This window comes from Aquila chrysaetos, chromosome 2 (assembly GCF_900496995.4).
Source record: "Aquila chrysaetos chrysaetos chromosome 2, bAquChr1.4, whole genome shotgun sequence".
In the NCBI taxonomy this organism is placed as follows: domain Eukaryota; kingdom Metazoa; phylum Chordata; class Aves; order Accipitriformes; family Accipitridae; genus Aquila; species Aquila chrysaetos.
The window spans coordinates 55,669,040-55,688,218 of record NC_044005.1 but is presented as its reverse complement, the minus strand read 5'-3'; the positions used below and the strand labels follow the sequence as shown (position 1 = coordinate 55,688,218).

Genomic DNA, 19,179 nt, shown 5'->3' with positions numbered 1-19,179 from the left:
TCTTAAGAGATTATTCAGTCCAATTCTTCGTACTAGGTGGGAACTCTATACACAAATTACTGCTTAAAAATCTCATACGAAGGAAGTGCCACAATTTTCACTCAGATCCTCTTCCTCCTCCTCAGAGTGCCTGTGGCAGAAACACTGAGATACTGGATAGATGTTCTGTCCACTCTTACTTGTCCCTTCCACCATGTTTCTGTCCCTCAGGTTTCTCACCTTTGCCCTGTCCTGTTCGCCATGGCCACCAAGAGGTACAATTCTAGGGGCAGTCCGGCTCAGTCCAGCACAACCTCAGGTAATTTAATCATCATACTCTAAAAAGACTTTCACGAGAGCATTCAAGTGGAGTCGACCACGGTATCTTGGCCAAATTTGTATTAAGATGACTTGAAAAAATGTATTTTTGGCTTGAAGTTAAATCTGTCTCTCACTTAAGTTCCTGCTCCAAATTCTGGTAATTCTCAGTATATCGTTTATAAACATTTTAAGCGTGGGCCAAGGGCAAAACAATTTTCCTTTCTTTCTTGGAAATGCAGAAAGCATTTTAACTGACATGACCAAGAGAAGTCTGATATCTGGCCAGGAAGCCATCTTAGAAGAGATCAGGAATACCCTTCCTGAGAGCAGTTGACACTTCCACCAGATTAAAGTGACTGCAGAACCACAGCCTGAAATGAGTCAATGTCTGGAGATGCCTATTTACATCAATAGACTATACAGAAAATGAAGGACAATGAGGATTAAATGATTCTAACAACCAAGTCAGATTAGTCTACCCTTCTAATAATAAAATATAAGTTTTTTGTTGAAAGTATGTAAAATATTAAAAATCTGACAGTTATTTTTAGAAGAGTACATAATCTTAAACATTATTTTGATTATTCAGTACATATACTGATATCCTTAAGAGCATATTTTTGAAAACATTAGTGCCTCCCTTTGCATGTCTTTGGAGCGTCCCTTCCATATACTCCTGTATTGAGGATTCAAGAGCTCTAAACACTGTTCTCTGGACTTTCAATATTTTTATCCAATGTTTTCAGCAAATTAAAAACATTGGCAAGAATTTTAAAAATAAAAAAATAGAAAGAAAGAATATTTTGGCTACAATTATGACTTGCACTGCAAAACTGCAAATTATAACACAGCATCAATCTCATGCTTTGTAGAAAGCTCTGCAATACATATTTGCACTGCCCACAAGCTTGCTTGCTTTAACAATGACATAAAAATGCTGCTTATATTATGGCCATGTATGTAGTGTTTGATGTCCAGTGATATATACATTTACACAGATGAATGGATGCAGTACACAAGCTTTTGATAACTAGCGGCAAACGTTCTCCTCTCAAATATTACCAGGTATTCTACTTCATAGGCTAAAGCTCTAAAGCAGTACTACAGGATATGCAGATTTATTAGTGCAAACATGCCCTGTTTACAAGCTGTAAGTGCAAATCACTTACATTGCTGATAGATTTATGCAAAGCTTCACCGAGACAGTGCCGCTATGAAGAAAAGATCACAGGAATAAAGGGAAATATTCAGAAATCAACTAAGTAAAAGAAAAAGGGATAAGGAAGGGAGAGTAAAACATAGAACATTAATTATAATTTGATCAGGGAAAAATAAGTTGAAAACTATCTGGAAAAAAAAATATGACTTGCTTTGACTTAGCATATAAACTACTGAACACAGAACAGAATGATACATTTTCCTGTGTTATGCTTTGAACGTACAGGATAGCATTCTCTCTTCAACATAATGTTACTATATACTCGTATATTATGCAATACAACACTTTTGGAATTATCCAACTGTTTTCTCCTTTATGGCAAATAATTTTGGGAAGAAATCATTAAGCACACCAATTTGCATTACTATTAGAAAAGATGTTACATAAGGACTCAATTCAACAGCTGTGTTTCTGAAATATCACAAGCATATTAAACAGATAATATTAAAGACCAAATTTCACTGCTAAAGGGCAAAAAATGAGTTTAGTCTGTAATAAAGACATATTTACATTAAAATACTTTTTATTTTTCTTAAAATTCAGAACGAGATGGGTACATAAAAAACCCTTCCTGAAAGTCTCCAGCAAAAAATGACTTAATGTACCACTTGTACAAGTGTTGATTGCTAATGAAAAGCAAAAAATAAAAACATATTGCCAAGTAAGTGTTCCATATGAAATATTATTGATCATACAAATCATATACATCATTCATATATATATCTATAAAAATACCTCTGTGTTCATATATATATGAATGGTGTAGATAGGCACACACACGTGCACACAATAGAGTCATCAGAAATGAAGTGAGAGCAATTTCAAATCCAGCATGACCAATTTCCCTTTTTGGCACAGGTCAGTCAAGAAGATGGCTTTCTCCAGGAGACAGCAGGTATTTTGACACCAGGTCGGAAGCCTATAGTTGGGAACTTTTAGATAATACTTTGGCAAAATACAAAAAGAAGAAGTTATTATTCGTTCTGAATCTACAAAAAGGCGCAACATAAAAATACATTATTATGGAACATCCAAAATTATCTTATTAAAATTGTAAGAGAGTTACAAGCAACAATTTTCTATGCAAGGGCATAACACTGGGAGGCATCATACCCCAGTGGACAAGACAACAGACTGGCATCTAACAGCTCGCATTTCAACACTGGATTTTGACAGTGCCAATCTGAACAAATCCACCTATTTTTTCCTATCCTTCCTTTCCCATCTGTCTGGTTTGTTTAGGGGGGAAGCTGTTAAGAGCGGGAACAATCTCTTGCTAAAGAAACGCTCCGTTTCTAGAGCATTCGGGACTTAATTTTGACAGATGTATCTAGGCACCGCTGTAGTACAACTAAGAAATACTTAGATTTTACACCTGAAGCAGAAAGCTTAGTAATGTTCTTCACTGAAAAGAAATTCCAAGTAAAAATACTTTTGGGAAGCTATAGTCTGAGATCTACCCTATTAAAAAGGCCATTTAAGAAAGTGAGAGTTGCCCCCTGCTTCTTGCAGAATAACAGATTTTCTTCACCAAGAAAGAAACTGGTCTTGCTTTGCTATCAAACTGATCTTATAACTAAAAGTGCCAAGATGGGCTAACCATTTTAATACATGTGATTTCACCAAATTTAAGTTTTCCAGAGAGCGGGAAAACAGATGGGATTAAAATGAACTTTTGGTGAAGGTTCTGCACTAAAACTCTCCAGTTAAGTTCAGTATTGAGATTTGTCACAGGTTTCTTAGGCAACCTCACACAAAGCAATCTTTCTGCAACCCACATTTCCTGACTGTGAAATGAGAACAGTAATTATCTTGTCCAAAAAGCCCCCTAAACCTATTAAATGCTCAGATCTTATTGGCAAAAAGAAGACCATGCACTGACCAAAAAAAAGTTGTATTTTTTAGTAAAGTTGAACTTATGTATTTGACATGCCTAAGTAGTCTGGAAGTCTAAGTATCATATCGCTATTCAAAAGCATTTAATTGTAGGACAGGTAGCTAAACATCAGTCCTGGAAAAAAGACTGGAAAAGATGATTTAGAAGTCAATCAAGAAAATCTTTAAGTGGGAAAATAAGATGATTTTCAGTCAACATAAGAATGGAATAAAGCCCTGCTAAAGAAAACCTGATTTCTTGCTTTGACAACACTACAAACTTTGGCAAGAAATACTCCTGTACAGAAATAATAGTTAAGAGGACTTATAGTATTCAATTTTTTATCACACGAGATTTTGATCAAAACGTGTGCTTACAAAACATTACTGAAGGATATTTTAAAAGATTAAAACCCATTTCCTTTATCTCAAAAACTGCTAGAGGTGAATCATCACTGAAATCAAGCAGGGATTCACTAGGATTAATACTAAACCTGATTGTAATTTATTATTTTCATCCTTTATTAAATATGAAAATTATTTACTAAAATACATACATTATAGAACAGTAAATCAGAATTATATAGGCTAGTCAATTGGTATGGGGGCTGATTCCAGCAAAATGTGTAATAATATAATCAGATGCAGCTCCACATTGAAAAGTATGTAGGACACATTCAGAATAGAGAACTCCACAATAAGTCTGGCTGAAGTATTATTAAGACATTCCTTAAAAATTCAAAACATCCTCACGACTACTTCCACAGCAAGGTCCGTGATGTGGGGAAAAAGCAATGAGAAGCAAAAAGAATGCAGGCATAGTTACCGCTCTATGTATTTCTATGACGGGGAGAGGTGATGAGAAAAAAAAAAAGGGAGAATGTGGGTTTAACTATCACTCTAGTTCTACAGGTTGGAATTCAAGATTATTTGTTTGTGATATTATTATGGTATGAGAAACCCTTGCTCAATTCTCTTTGAAATCAGGCTTTGCAGATGGAGGATGTGCAAATGAATTAATTTGTTTCTTGGAAGTACAGGAACTTCTGAAAACACATCTTTATTCAGTATATATGTATTAGCTATCCTGCTTTTACTTGATTGTGCCGTCTCACTTTTGAGTAGAAGTGCTGTCTTCTCCACCGTCAGCACATGCGCAGCTAAGCCTCAGGTGTAACCAAGAGAACTTCCTCATGACCCAGAGGAACAGCAAAGAGGTTGCTGCATCTTTAGAACCCACTGATCATTGCAGGCTACACAGCAGGACCGGAAGAGCTTGCATGCAAGACACAGAGAAAGATTTGTATTCCCACCTCTATTTTAACATCTCTCCTAAAAAAGCTGACTTTTCAATTTAGTTGGACCAATTTGTTTTGTAGTAAAGCATAGATTTAGAGGTTTGAAACTATGCAAGCTTTGGTTTTGCTTGGTGTAATGAACAGTTGCTGGTGCTCCCGTCACGACTGTCACAGGGGCTATACTTGTGATCAAATGGTGTCATTTTCCTCAAGAAGCGAATTTACTGTACCACTGACATTTTCACATTTTCATTGAGTTGCATTTTTTCCTGCAGGACATTAGCTTATTGCATGTGTGGAAGTTCTCTCATTTCATCGTTTCTCTTGGCTAAAAATTAACTTTCAACTAGATTACAGAGGCTGGACACTGAATTTCAGCATCAGTCTTCATTGCACCCAAAGATCAATTATGTAACACTTTTCTTACTGATATTTCAATGTCAAATTGTGTTAAGACCTGACTTTGGTGTACAGTTCACCAAGTTTTCAAAATACTGCTGGCAACAGTAATTTGTGTGCAATACCCAAGACCCTAACTGGGGAAGATCCAACTTCATCTGTGGTATCAAAGCAGATCTAGATTGCTATGTAGTCTTTGCCTCATTTTAAGAATGACCTCCAATAGATTCTGCTAACCTTTCTGAAGAAGAAAACCTATGTGCATCCATCAGAGGTTAGGAAAAGAAACTAGTTTCTGAGATGCCTACTGAAGAAGCTGAAGGGACCGCTGGCGTGAGTCCATTTTATCCAGCTGATAACAAGAACCACAAAAGTCTCCCTCGAGATAGATACGTCTTTGGTTTGAAGAGAAAGACTGATTTGTCAGCAGATGTACTGTCTCTGGCTGCACAATGCTTACATGACAGATGACTCTGCAGAGATTTGGAAAGCAGCTGTTTCCTACTACAATGTTTTGTACTTGGCTTGAGGCTTGTGACATGCTAGGAATGAACAGCTGCATCAAAGTTTGCCCCCTGTGACTGCTAAGAAAAAGCAGCATTCAAAGCCCCTTCCCTCTCTCAAAACCCAACAGTTTTCTATCGAGGAAAATGAAGTCTGTATATAAGGCACTCTGAAATGTGTAACTATTTCCAGGATCTAATTGGTCCTGATTTCCTCCTGTGTTTGTAGCAACCCCGAGTGAAGGTGCTGTGTCCAGGCTATCACAAGGTGGAGTACTTATCCTGTTGCTTTAAAAAGATGGAGCTCTTCTCTTTTCTACTTGTAGGAGTCTAACAAACCGCTAGGCAAAACGTCTAGGTATTTTGACGTATTTTTACCTGTTTGGATTTTGGATTAGATGCTTTTAATCTGACAAACTGCAGGTTCAATGGTCAGGGGAAAAAGAGGATCATTTAAATCTCCTGATAATTTTTGAAGTTTTTGGAATGGTACTAGAGCTTCATTTCATTTTACTTATTTGTCATAATGCTGTCAGGATTTTAAAGATTATATATGCATCTTGGCTAATCCTTCCTGGAGCACAGAGGTATCTGTCAAGAAGTGCCCTTAATCTAGAATTCTATTCATCTGCTGAATCCTAAACAAATTTTGCCCCGCCTAATAAGTCACCTCTCATTCCTCCCAGGGTCCACTGTTTCCATTGGTCTTGAACCTATGCAAAAGCTACTTGAGCAGCTATCTTCTGGAGCAAAGAGGTGGAGGGTAATGTTTTAAAACTAGATTCTTGCCAGACTCTTTAGCTTACATTTAAGGGAAAAATTATACAGATATAGGATTAAAATTTTATTTGGGGAACAGTGTTACTGTTGGATTTGGCTTAGATTTATATTTACCAGTTTTGGAAGCGTAAACTTAACTCCAAATATAATATTAAACTCTTTTCTGACTCATGCATCATTAATTACATACTGTACTAAGAATTTAATGTTGTTTTCATCCATTGACAGGTAGAATTAAAAAGTCTTTCAGTCTCCTCCACATTTACTAACTCAAACACTGCCAAACAAAACCCGGTAATATTAAATTCCAATTAGAAGTTTATGATCAGATAGACAAGTTTCTCTGGATATGAAGATAGCATAATTTCAAACATCAGCCTAGATGTTATTTTTAAATTTAATTAAACACAACACCATGAGAGAAAAAAAATTAAAGGAAGAAGAAACCAAAGGAGAGATTAAAAAGAAGTCTGGTAACACATTTATTCTTTAACAGAGCAACAAAGCTAATATTTGTTAGTATTCCTACTGTATCCCACTGAAAATACTTTGAAAACTCTGATTTGTTCTGTTGCTTTTGTTTGTATTGCTGAGTAAGTCTTAACTGTAAACGGTCTTTAATTAATTTCCTCCATTACATTCAGAATCTTTTAAACAAAGAGCAAAATAATGAAGAGAGCGCACTGCGGGCTGAATGGGCTCACCATAACTAAAAGCTCAGAAAAAGAGATAGTACCGGTGGATGTTAGCCATTTGTGTTCATGTTCAAGCTTCAGACAAAACTACAATGACCAATCTAGATAGAACAAATGCACCAACCAACCTTCAGGATCACATCTCTGTGTAGGACAGGGAGCCCAGAACAAGGGGGATTCTTTATTGAGAAATACAGACAGTCACGAAACAGGGGGAAGCACCCTCAACAGATGGCCCTCTGAGGGCTGCAGCGACTCTGGATTACATGATTATTCACACGCTCACGTACAATAGTTTTTTACTTGCTTAAAGCATAGGTTTCCCACTTAGAGTACAGGAGTACTGATTCTTCTAGATCAGTGGTGGGTGGCAGGCTGTATACGGACACTGGATCTAGGCAGAAAAGCCCAGACCTCCCCTGATTCTCTGCGAGGCCCGCAGGAGCGGCAGCACAGTCCCATTAAGACCACAGTTTTGAGAGCTGTAGCCCCTTCTGAAAGTTTCCAAGAGCTGCAGAAAGTGGCGCTCCTTTGGAAAAACAAAGTATCTGCAGAGGAAAGAAGAGGCATAAAACCTTATCCTGAACTGCATTCCAGGTGCTCTCTGTTCTTTGCTCCCTCTTTGGTATGAATTTTCTTTTTATTCTTTCAGATTTCAGCATTTTAGATTTCTAAGTGCTTTTTAAATCTTGCCCCAAATCCCTTACCATCCACTAGATGTCACGGTAGCCTTACTAGTATTATTGAATGCTGGACTGACCAAAGAGAATGAGGGGGCTGTTCCTTGAAATTTACCCCCTCTCTGTTTCTGACAGACAAGCCTTTGGACAGTCTGTTCAGGACAATAGCAAGTGACAGGAAGCAGAGTAAAATGATTCCATGCTGAAAGTTAATCTCCCTTCTTTCAGGAAACTGATAGAGGGTAGGTGCAGGTTATTTCCTGTAGAAATTTCCAGCATTCAATCGACAGCAAATCTTCTAAAGCAAGGACTACCCAGGCTGTGGAACAGGCCAATGATCCTTGTGCTGGGAAAAGAAAGTAGCATTTCCCAATGCTGCTAACGTGAATGCACGTCAGCTCTGCGATAAGCACCTCCACATAGGCAAATAAAGACGGAGCAATAACTGCCCTCTGGTAGAAGCCTGGTCAATGGGCATTTACAGATGTGCAGTGGAGCTCCGTGACTTTTCTACAGCACTCCACTTCATGAACAAGAGCGTATGCAGTGGCCAGGGTTTTAAGATTGAGTTTGAAATTTTCTGAAAAACTACAATTTGAATAATGTCTATATCAGAAGGAAATATTTACATTTTGATATAAACCAAAGTTTCTCATATTTACTTTGACAGTTTAGAAAGGAACACACCATCATACAAACAAACTCTGAATAGGAAACTTCTACAATTTTTTCAAAAAAGGAGAGAATCTTTGCAGCAGGAAAAATAAACAACTATCAAAGTATATGTAACATACTTTTCTCCAGTCTCACTGTACTATTTCTAATATTCTCATTAATAGAAGATGGTATCTTCGTGTGCAAAAAGTTGACAATGTTAGAAAGATGAATGTCACATTAATGCTTGGTCACATAATAGTATGAAGCTATGTAAGAATGGAAAAAAGCGCTGACAAAAACATTTCTTTTACTGAAGTGCACCTTTTACTGAAAAGTAAGGAAGACGGGAGAACCAATATTTGCTCATCCACAATCAGAGTACTTGATTCAGTTTACAGAAAGAAACATTTCTCACAAGAAGAAATAGATAAGAAGAATACAGGTCTTAACCTGTATGTTTCAGTGCCCAGAATTGAAGGTTGCACAACACGGAGAGGCAGGAGAAAGAACATGCTTATGCTTTAAAAAAGAAAAATCCTGCTATTTCGTCCATGGCTGAAGCCTTCTCAGCAGTAAAGTGTTTTTAAGAAAAGCGTTAAAAGCCCATTACACAGCTAAGAGAAATGGAAAAGAGCTAGCACATCTGAATTCACTACATATTTCATGAAGAAACTCTCACATGGGTTGATGCAGAAATACTTAGTACAATTTACAGGAAAAAAGGTAAAGCACTTTCTTTTTATGTCTTTTAGAACCATTTCTCATATCAGAGATAAGAACTACATGCTTGGTCTCTAGACACTGATCTAGTTAACCTACCAACCACATTGAACTGTAGATGGCAAGTGATGCTTTGCAACTGGCAAGAATGTGTTTAAGCACTTAATCAGCTGAATAGCATTTTCTCTCAAGAGAATTATTTTACTCATAACAAAGCTATACTGTTAGAATAACAATAATCCTGCGTGCATTCTATGAGGGACCACTTAGCATTACTGGCATAGAAGCAAAACTATTACCTTGCTTTATGCAAGAGCTAGATCTCGCCTATCAAATGTGCAACAACTACTAGAAGAAGTCTACTACAGAAATTTGTAGATGAGTATAACATAATTAAAAAAACCAAACCAGCTTAGTACACTTTATGGGCATAATTTTTTGATTGAACAGTTTAGTTTATTTTTTTTTTAAGTTGTTGCTTTTTATAGCTGTGTCTCTTCATTCAGTTTTTCCCACACCAGTCACCAGCATTCCAAGATGGTCATACTCTATGTTGTATTTTTCTACAGTTTAAGTAACTATATTTAAACCCTCCATCCATTTAAACCTGTTTTTTCAATACTTTGCTTACATAGCCATTTGTATACTTCAAGTTAGGTGCTACGCTTCCTTGTAGCTTGTTTTTAAATCAAATCTGAGATGCATCAATACCTATTAGAAAATTACGTACCCATATTGATGAGCAATTAATTTCTTAATTCAGCCTTTCTGAACAGCATTTATACAACTAAATGGTGAAGCTCTAGACACTTTCTCAACATAAAGAGCACATGCAGACCTCATTTTCTGTCAAGTTAGGAGTTTACAAATGATTTAGCAGAGACCTTGGTCTTGTATTATTTTGATAAATCTTTGTATAGTATTGCTGGTATAGACCAGACTAATGCTTCAGGTGTAAAAATGTGAATTCCAGAAAGAGGAGTTGGATCTCTGCTCTCTTCGTAATTTTTACACAGACTTCATGCCTTTCAAATGAGTTTTAAATGCATCTTCCCACTAATGAAGACTGGAGCTGGGTGTAACCAATTCACAATTTTACAGCCCTACTGCAGTATCTCAGGCTGTTCTAGTTCAGTGTAGTTGAAAGAAGACAGGTATGAACAGATACCCTTTCATAGACTGAAATTTGAGTTCTTCCCAATGCTGTTAACTTTTATATATGTGTGTGTGTGTGTGTGTGTATATATATAACAGCAGAAGAATCTCACTTTTGTCGCTGTCTCCAGTCTGTTTAAACTAGACTGTGAAACCTCTGGGATAAGCAGGCTTATTGCACATTTACAGATTGCCAAGCACAGCTAGGCTTACTGCAGTAGTTCCTGTAGCATCAAATCGGGCCCAATGCAGTTTCCACTCAGAATAGCATCATTCTAGATCAACACAACCAAAGTGTAGAGTAATCTTTGCATTATGAAACACATACCAAAAATCTTCCACCATGAAAATACTGTCTTTCTTTTTCTTCTATGATGAAATGACTAGATCTGTGGATGAGGGGAGAGCAGTGGATGTTTGCAACCTCGACTTCAGCAAGATTTTTAACATCCTTGTATCTGATTGTATCACAATTCAGAGGGGTGCACTACCAGATATATGAGAACTGGCCAGATTATCAGGCTGAAAGGGTAGCAGTTAATGATTCACTCTATCTGAAAGCTTGTTACAAGTGGAGTTCCCAAGGCGTCTGCTCTAGGACGTATTCATTTTAGTACCTTATCAATGTCTGGAGAAGGAGACCAATAGTACCCTCATGGAGTTTGTGGATGACACCAAACTGGGAGGAGTAGAAGGTGGAGTGTAGCACAGTGGAGGGGACACAATACATTGAAAGGTAGGGCTGCCATCCACAGGGACCTGTAGACTTTATAGGTATGGGCCAATAGGAACCTCACAGAATTCAGCAAGGACAAATGCAAAGTCCTTTACATGGGATGGACTAAACCTGAACCGTGCACTGGTTCATACTGGGTTACAGATCTGCTTTGCACAACCTAGCTAACGGTGGGCTAAACATGAATCAGCAGCGTGGCCTGGCAGCAACGAATCCCAGCAGCATACTGGGCTGCAGCAACAACCAGTAATTTGAGGGAAGGGATCTGTCCCTTTGACTTGGCGCTTGTTGCACATCACCTGGAGGGCACATTCTGTCTCCTCCTCCAGTTCATTCAGCTTTGGTTGCCCCAGTACAAGACAAAGTTGATAAACTTGAACATGTTCAGTGGAGAGCTACCACCAAGATGGCTGGGACTGCAGCATATATCCTTCTGAGGGAACTAGGTTTGTTCAGCCTAAAGAAGAAAAGGTTTTGTGGGACTTGATAGCTTTCCAGTACCTATGAGGTGGTTACAGAGAAAGTGGACCCAGCCTCATTACAGTGGTGCACAACAGGACAATGAGACACAATGATCAAACTGAAACGGAGAAGGTTCTGTCTAAATATAAAGAAAAAACTCATTATGAGGATAACTAAGCACTAAAAGAGATTATTGAGAGAGGCTGTGGAATCTTCATCCCTGGAGCTTATTCAAGACCTGATTGGAAAAAACCCTAAGCGAACTGGTGCAAATTCAGTGTTGACTGGTATGAGCAGGAGGCTGCAGTAGATGACCTCCTGAGGTCTCTTCCAACCTGAGTAAGTCTATAATTCAAGTCAGTGCAACTCTCAGAAGCTACCCTTTGTGTACTGCAATCAGGAGGAACTTACTACAAACCCATTTCTCTAAGCGTTAAGTCACCCATCCTGTACACTATAGTCTGGAATTCTCTCTCCTTCAGGTGTAATGGATAAAATGTAGATTCCTACAGAGGGAAGCTTAATTCCCTACCACCAACTATAATTTTTCAATCTTTATGAAATACCTATCCAACTCAAACACTGGAACAGAAAAGCAACAGCTGGAGGAAAAAAAAAAAAAACCAAAACCCACAACAAAAAAACCCAAACCCCACGACTCCCAGGGTTTAGTTTCTTATTAGTCTGCCGAACACACATGCTGTTATGAAATGGTGCAGCTCTTTGGTACGGTAAAAGGAATGAAGAAAAAAACCCAACCATTTTGCATATGCAGACCATTTCCTATGTCTGCAAATTCTCTAGTAAAATTCTCACTATTACAGTTAGCTTTCTGATTCCAAGATTTCTTCCATATGCAGAAAAAAATTGTTCATTTGCAACACGCTAATTTTCCATCCTGAAACTGTAGGTTAGATTTATTATGGTATTTTTAAATGGTAGAGATAAGTAAAGTATTTTTAAAGTATTTTAAAACTACAGGAAGTGTAACATATGCCTTTCAAATTGTATTTTCCTAGAGAAAATGCTATTTGTAGGTAGAATTAAAAAGAGTAAATGAAGCTTGGGTAAATGCAGCAAGTGAAACAAAATCAAGTGAGTCTAAATCTTATTACATTCATGTTGTAAAAAGTAACAGACCCAGAACTTGAAAACCTCCAGCTTTTATGAGCCTAAGCCACAAGATTTTACAAGCTTAAATTCTCTTGTCAGCAAAATAAATTGTTATGTGTTCCTATAAGAAGCTGTATAATCAAGTGCACATTCAGTTATTAGACTTCTCAAATTAGACAGCAAATTAAAAGCCATCCCACAATAACACCCTGAAATCACAGTCATTTAATGAGTTCCAAAATCTATTTCTTTTTCTTTAAAATGTATTTGTTAATTATCAGCTATTCTTTCAAACTGTAGTCAATAAAACCAGTTCTGTAGCATTTGTAATTTGGAAAAATTAGAAAGCAAGTATTTTCTATGAATTATCTAACATAACTGAGTTTATAAATATGAGCTGCAATTAAAAAACTCAGTATTTATAAAAAATTATGCCAAAATAACGTGCAAAATCACTTAAGAGAAGACATAGCTGTAATAAACGTGTTGTAGAAACTGAGGGACATTTTGACTTTTCAGTGACTTGTACAGTGTTATTATTGTAAAGATAATGGATACCTCCAAGTCCAAACAACTAGCATTGGTAAATATTTACAGAATAGGTGAGCAGACAGAATCACAAAAATCTTTTAGTGAAGAGTAAGACTGTCAACACCCTCCCACTCCCCCCCAAAAAACTGTAAAAAGTTTTATTCACATTTAGTGTAAAGGTTCAATAATGATTAGGCTTAAAAAGCATTATGCTAACAAATTTCATTTCAAAGACAGATGTCACAACCAATTTCACCTAGTTAATTGGTAATAAACTACCAGGAACTAAATTGTAATGGCCTTCCAATTCTCAAAGAGACCATAGTTACCTGGTCTAAAAGATCTTCAACTTTTTTTTGCCATCCATCCCTTGCTGCATTTTTTTCACGTTCTTTCAGCTGCAACAGCTGAGTCATGGCTGCCTTCTTATCCTCTTCATGCTGCAGCCTCAGTTCTTCACGAAGCTTATTACATTCCTGTCTAAAAGCAAAGGTCAAATAACTAAAATGCAGTAGACCTCGTGCAAGAAGCGAAAAATAATTAAAAGCTCAATAATAATTGGAAAAGCTTAGATAATAACAGAAACCTTTGCTTTACATTTCGTTTGCTATTGCATTTGCATGTGATACATACTTCATTTCTTATTAAAGAATAAAAGAGAAAAATTAATACTTGCCGAAGATTTTCTGTCCATTTTATTTCCAAGTCGCGAGCCATTCTGTCAACTTTGAACTTTTCCTCTTCTCTCATGGCAGCAATCATTGCCTCGTGCTGTTGTCTCTCCTGATCTAGTTCTCCCTGCAAACACAAACTTCACAATAGAGACTGATCAGCAGCAAAAAAGTATTTCAAACCTTAAACGAGTGTATTTATAATAAAAATGTCAGTTACAATTGGCTCATAAAACTTGAGCTATAACTTTTTTAGTGTGTAATTCCTAATTATGCACAATTAACGCCTATACATGTGCTGATATTTCTTACTTGTGGAACAGAATTTTGCATTCCTATAAAAAGCTATAAAAAGCAATTTTCCAATAAGTCATTCTGGAAGTAATCTTTTCAAATACTGTTACACTGAATCACAGAATAATTTATGTTGGAAAGAAGCTCAAAAGGTCATCAAGTCCTGTTCACTGCAGGACTAACTTCAGAATTAGAGCAGGTTGCTTAGGTTCTTGTCAAGCATGTTTTTGTCAATCCATGTTTTGGATTTTTTTTTTTTTTCTTTTAAAGCAGCAAATATTCAGTATTTGAATTTCAAAGCTTGAGCTACCTGGATTTGATACAAAGTTCATGTATCTTCTTTCTGTTTCTTGACTGGACAAACGTGCTAGAAACAGGGTTTTACAGTCTGAACACAGAAAAAGAGCTTTAAAATTCCTATCAATTTCTGTTCAAATTTCACCATACTAAGTAGTATTAGGTACCACCTAGAAATCATACCTACAGGAATGTTTTTCAGCAGTGCTTGCTTCATTCATGAGAGGGAAACATGGCTGTCTAAATTTAATTAAGACTTTTTAAAGTGAGTTTTAAAATATATAAATGAAAAAATCCTACAGAAATCTGTTAAGATAAACGTCATTGCCAGTAACCTGCTATGTATGAATATTTAAATGTTATAATAGGTGAACAGAGAAGAATGCAGTAGTTCATAAGGATACTTAAGAGAAATTATAAAAAATACAGAGGGAGTTGTATACTGTAATAGGGTCCACATCTAATGACCATAGCCGAAAGAAATTAAAAAAACAAAACAAAACAAAAACCAAACCCAAACCCCAATATCCTGTTTCAGGCTGTTTTTATTAAGAAAATAGCATCAACATGAAAACAGATTCAGGGAAAAATTTTTCTTAATATTTGCTGCTCTAGTTCAAATATTGCTGTGATCTTGTAAATGTACATTGTTTACTGAGAGAAGAAAAAGGAAAGGTTATACTTTGTATTAAAGTCAATGAGCTATTGAGAGATAACTGACAGGTCCAGTTCCATCTAAGCCAACTAAAATGGCAATATATTTGTACTTAGACAAATTAATTGCTTCAATTGTATAAAGTGATCACATTTTCTGGATGATAATCTGCCATCTTTCAAGATATCATAGCATATATCTTTAAACTACTCTCAAGCATCTTCTGAAATTCTAAATTTGAGCCTGAAATGAAGATTGTGCCCATTATTTGAGCAAAACATAGTATGCATGCATAAAAAAAAAAAAATATTAAAAAGGTTTCAATGAATTCTAGAGCTAGTAAGCTCTGGATCTTGTTTTGCACCAAGACATGAAACTGTCTGGAATAGCACTGGTATAACACATATCCCTTTTACATTCTCATGAAATTCTGTTAAGCCTCTGAAAAAATCCAACCCTGGATATATTTTGTACGGACATACTTTGGCAGCTACAATTTGTATTAACCACAGAAAGATGTGGTTACAGCAATACCCATTAAATACTAAAAGTGTTCTGAAAACAAAACAAAAAAACCCAAACCACCCCCCCAAAATGAACCAACCAACAAAAAAAACCCCAAAAACCAAAAACAAACCCAACCAAACCAACCCGTCCTAGTTTTCCAGTTTTTTTCTCTCTGCTTGAAATAAAGAGAGAAATCTCTCTTTTAACAAAGCTATATAAAGTTCCTTCAATAATGTGTACACTATAATACCTCTTGCCATTTTAAAAACAAGACCAAAATCACCATGACTGTACTTTGCACAATTTATTCTCCAATGTTATGGTTACCTCAACGCTATACAATGAATCTGTGGTCTCTCGCAGTCTTGCTCTAGTTAATTCTAGTTCTTTCTGGAGTATTTCCTGAGCTTCTTGAAGACTGGAGATATGTCCTTCTGCAGTACCAAGGCCTTGTTCACTTTTTCGTACTAGGTCTTGCAGACGACACACCTATGACAAAAAAAAAGTTGTTGTAATTTCCATAAGTATTACTAATGGCAGCCAAGTCATCCTGGTTTCATTTTCTTCCAGTGTTTTCTAATTCCCACCTAGACAAATTCTTATTTGCACAGCTGTTCTCCTTTATTATCACTTAATGTTTCTGCATTAAAAAACAAATTCCTGTAATATTATAAAATCAAACAAAGATTCAATTAAAGGATTTTTACAAGTAAAAAAAATATCCAAGCTATGTTTGAAGCATTTTGCAAGGAAAGAGGTTACATAAAATTCTGAAATCACCTGTAACTTTACTGTGAGAAAGCATGTTTTATGCAAATTAAAATAATGAGAACCACTATTTCAAAATATATAAACTCTAATCTAATGGATTAATTAACTTGTGCTAGGGTATATGCTTCTCTGTTTTCAGATTGCTATCTGTCCATAAATTAGCCCGTTTAAACCTCAGTCTAATATCATCCCTACATGAAAAACAGCCCCTGAAACTGTACTGATAGCCTCGAAGCGCACCACTGTCTATGTATCTGGTAGTAGCACGCCACTTGCATGAGACGTGAACTGCAGTCCTGTAGATCTAAAGGATACGGAAACATTATGCAAGAATGCCACTGATAGGGCTTAGGTCTGTTCTACTGAGAGCTGGAGGCTGTTTAAAGTGATCCTTAGTAATATCATCGGAAATCCTTTGCATGGAGATGGCCAGTCCTTTGACTACACTGTCAATCGACACAAACAAACTGTCTTTCTAAAAGGTCTTGGCTGGTTTACAGTGGAAGGAAGCAAATCTATAGAGTAAACAGCCTCATCCCGAGATACATGTGAGAAAGTTAGTATCTTGACTTAACCAGAACTCTAAAAAAAAAAAAAAAAATCTCTGGCAAGTATTTAAGATTACACTGTTCTGAAATAGCTTGGTACTAGGAGCATCCTTTAGCTACGATAATTGCTACCAAAAAGTCTGTCAAAAAGAAAAGAGGATGGCATAGATTCAAAACCAGCTTTCTCAGCAGGGAAGCTAGAACTAAGCTAATATCCACAGAACATAATAAATATATGCCTACTGTTAAATTAAGTCTGTAACTTAAAAACAAACAAAAAAAGAAGTAGCACTAGAAATGTAAGGGCTAAGCTAAAGATGTGCCAGACATTTCACAGGGAAGTTTCTTCCAGGTCAGTGAAGACATTGAGGAACTGTTGTCAGTTGTCAATATATAGAGATCTAGGAGTAAGCTGTGGCTGCAAGTGAAGCACTTGTCCTGTGCTTAAGATAAACATAGTAATAATATAAAACATATTGCCTCTGTACTACATGGAGTGGATTTACAGACCACTCCAAATTTATTGCCTGTATGCTTTTTCTCATCCTCTAAATATGCAAAATACACTACTACATTTATGCTGGCATAAGAATGTATACAAGATCAATTACTAAATAGCGGCTGTCCCTAATTCCCTATTTCAGTTTATGTTAGAGTTATCTATTCCTTAGCTTTTCTTAATTCAGTGTGCTGATGAATTTTCCAAGCCTGAACTCTATAGTAGTTAGATAATGAAAATTCATTCTTAAAACATTTGAAATTATTTTCTTCAAAGAAGGAGCAAGTTGATTACTCACGAACCCAAGAGAAGTCGATAAAGAGTAACTAAATTAAAACCTACAGTGTTGAATGACAACAGAACGATAATAGCGCTCTCCTCAGATCTAATCCAGCAATAAGGAAAGTTAACATACAACAGAGAAGTTAAAGCTAAAAAGAAATAACAAAACTTTCTGTAATTTTGAAAGGAAGAATAAACCCGTGTACGATTTTCTTAACATATATAACAAAACCATCATATTTCATCAATTTGAATGTAGGTAAGCATACTGTTAAGGGAGCAAGAGCAGTTCCAGCTTCAATTTGCACCTTCTCCAAGGTCTGAAGTACCAGCAAAAGCACTCACAACTACCAGAAGGAAGTACAGTCTCCCCTTTAACAGGTACTTACGACTGATAGACCAGCAGTGCTGCTGAGCTCTAAAGATGGTAGGTTCAGCTCTGCTGGTAGTATATATTATCTGGTGTGTTTATATCTATGGTAGGTACTACTCCAAAAGTATATATTAATATATATTTTCAGAATATATATTTTCATATCTGATTTAATACATTAACATGTATATTAATATAGTAATGCACTGAAATATTAATAATACATCAATACATAATATTTTAACATACAAGAATATATCCTTTAATATTATAATAATAATTTAATATATACTTCCAGAAGGGCAAACTTTCCCACTTATTAAAAACAAGCAGTTTCATTCGAAAGTGAGTTCAACATTCGTACAAGTTGCAAGCCACCAGCATCAGACAAACATCTGCCACCTCCAGAACTTGTACGGTATAGAAAATGGTATGAAGAGTACTGCTGCAAAAAAGTACTTGAATTCATGCTTAAGTCTGTCAAAGCACACACTGAAATAATACGTATGGCCTCTTGAAACAAGGCAAAAGTTCCAGACAAAAATGGATTGATGGTTTTGAGATCAGTAGAATATATTTCCAGTTTAAAAATATTATATTATGAAAAGGTGGAGATTTCAAGCTCAAAAAATTAAAAATGTATTGAGATATGATACACTTAACATTGATTGCGTATATCAAAACATTGCAAATAACTTGGGTCTTACTAGAAGTAAGTATTTCATGTCATTTTTTGATGGAAATATATGAAGATCATCTGCAAGTCAGGAAGCTGACCAGAATTTACAATATGTTAATTGTAACCAAATATGGGTTTAAATACAGTTAATTTTCCCTCTGTCTCCTGACATATTTTGTGTAGAGGTCTGCATACCTAATGAGAAGATAAGCAGAGTTAAAGTAAGAAAGGCTGTTACATCAACTGTTTTGTACCTCAATCTCTTTTGCTGATTTTTGTTAATTTTGTAAAGGACAATAAAACCAGTGCTCAGAATCAGTCAAGTAACTTACCGTGTTTGAAGAATACTCCACTTTAAACACAAATAAGGCACTAAACAGACTGAACAGTGTAGTCCTAGCTCTGTAATGGACTCTAAGCACAAGATCATTATTGATGAGATGTGGTCTAGTGCACAGGACCGTTAGCTGATACAATTAA

General features: G+C 36.2%; 1 protein-coding gene across 12 annotated transcripts in view; it reads right to left on the bottom strand.

Annotated features, from left to right (window-relative positions):
- Positions 1 to 19,179, bottom strand: part of FAM184A (family with sequence similarity 184 member A) — a 73,688-nt gene that overhangs the window by 19,721 nt on the left and 34,788 nt on the right. For 9 of the 12 annotated variants that reach the window (XR_003926686.2, XR_003926687.2, XR_003926685.2 and 6 more), the window contains exons 7-10: positions 15,875 to 16,036; positions 13,800 to 13,921; positions 13,453 to 13,603; positions 1,470 to 1,511 (exon numbers count right to left, since the gene is read on the bottom strand). Coding sequence is in view for 8 of the 12 variants with exons in the window: in XM_030037337.2 (XP_029893197.2) it covers positions 1,470 to 1,511; positions 13,453 to 13,603; positions 13,800 to 13,921; positions 15,875 to 16,036 (477 nt within the window). In the remaining 4 variants the exon portion in view is untranslated. The remainder of the gene's footprint in view (positions 1 to 1,469; positions 1,512 to 13,452; positions 13,604 to 13,799; positions 13,922 to 15,874; positions 16,037 to 19,179) is intronic. The other 3 variants (XM_030037402.1, XM_030037354.2, XM_030037372.2) reach the window with 1 other exon arrangement.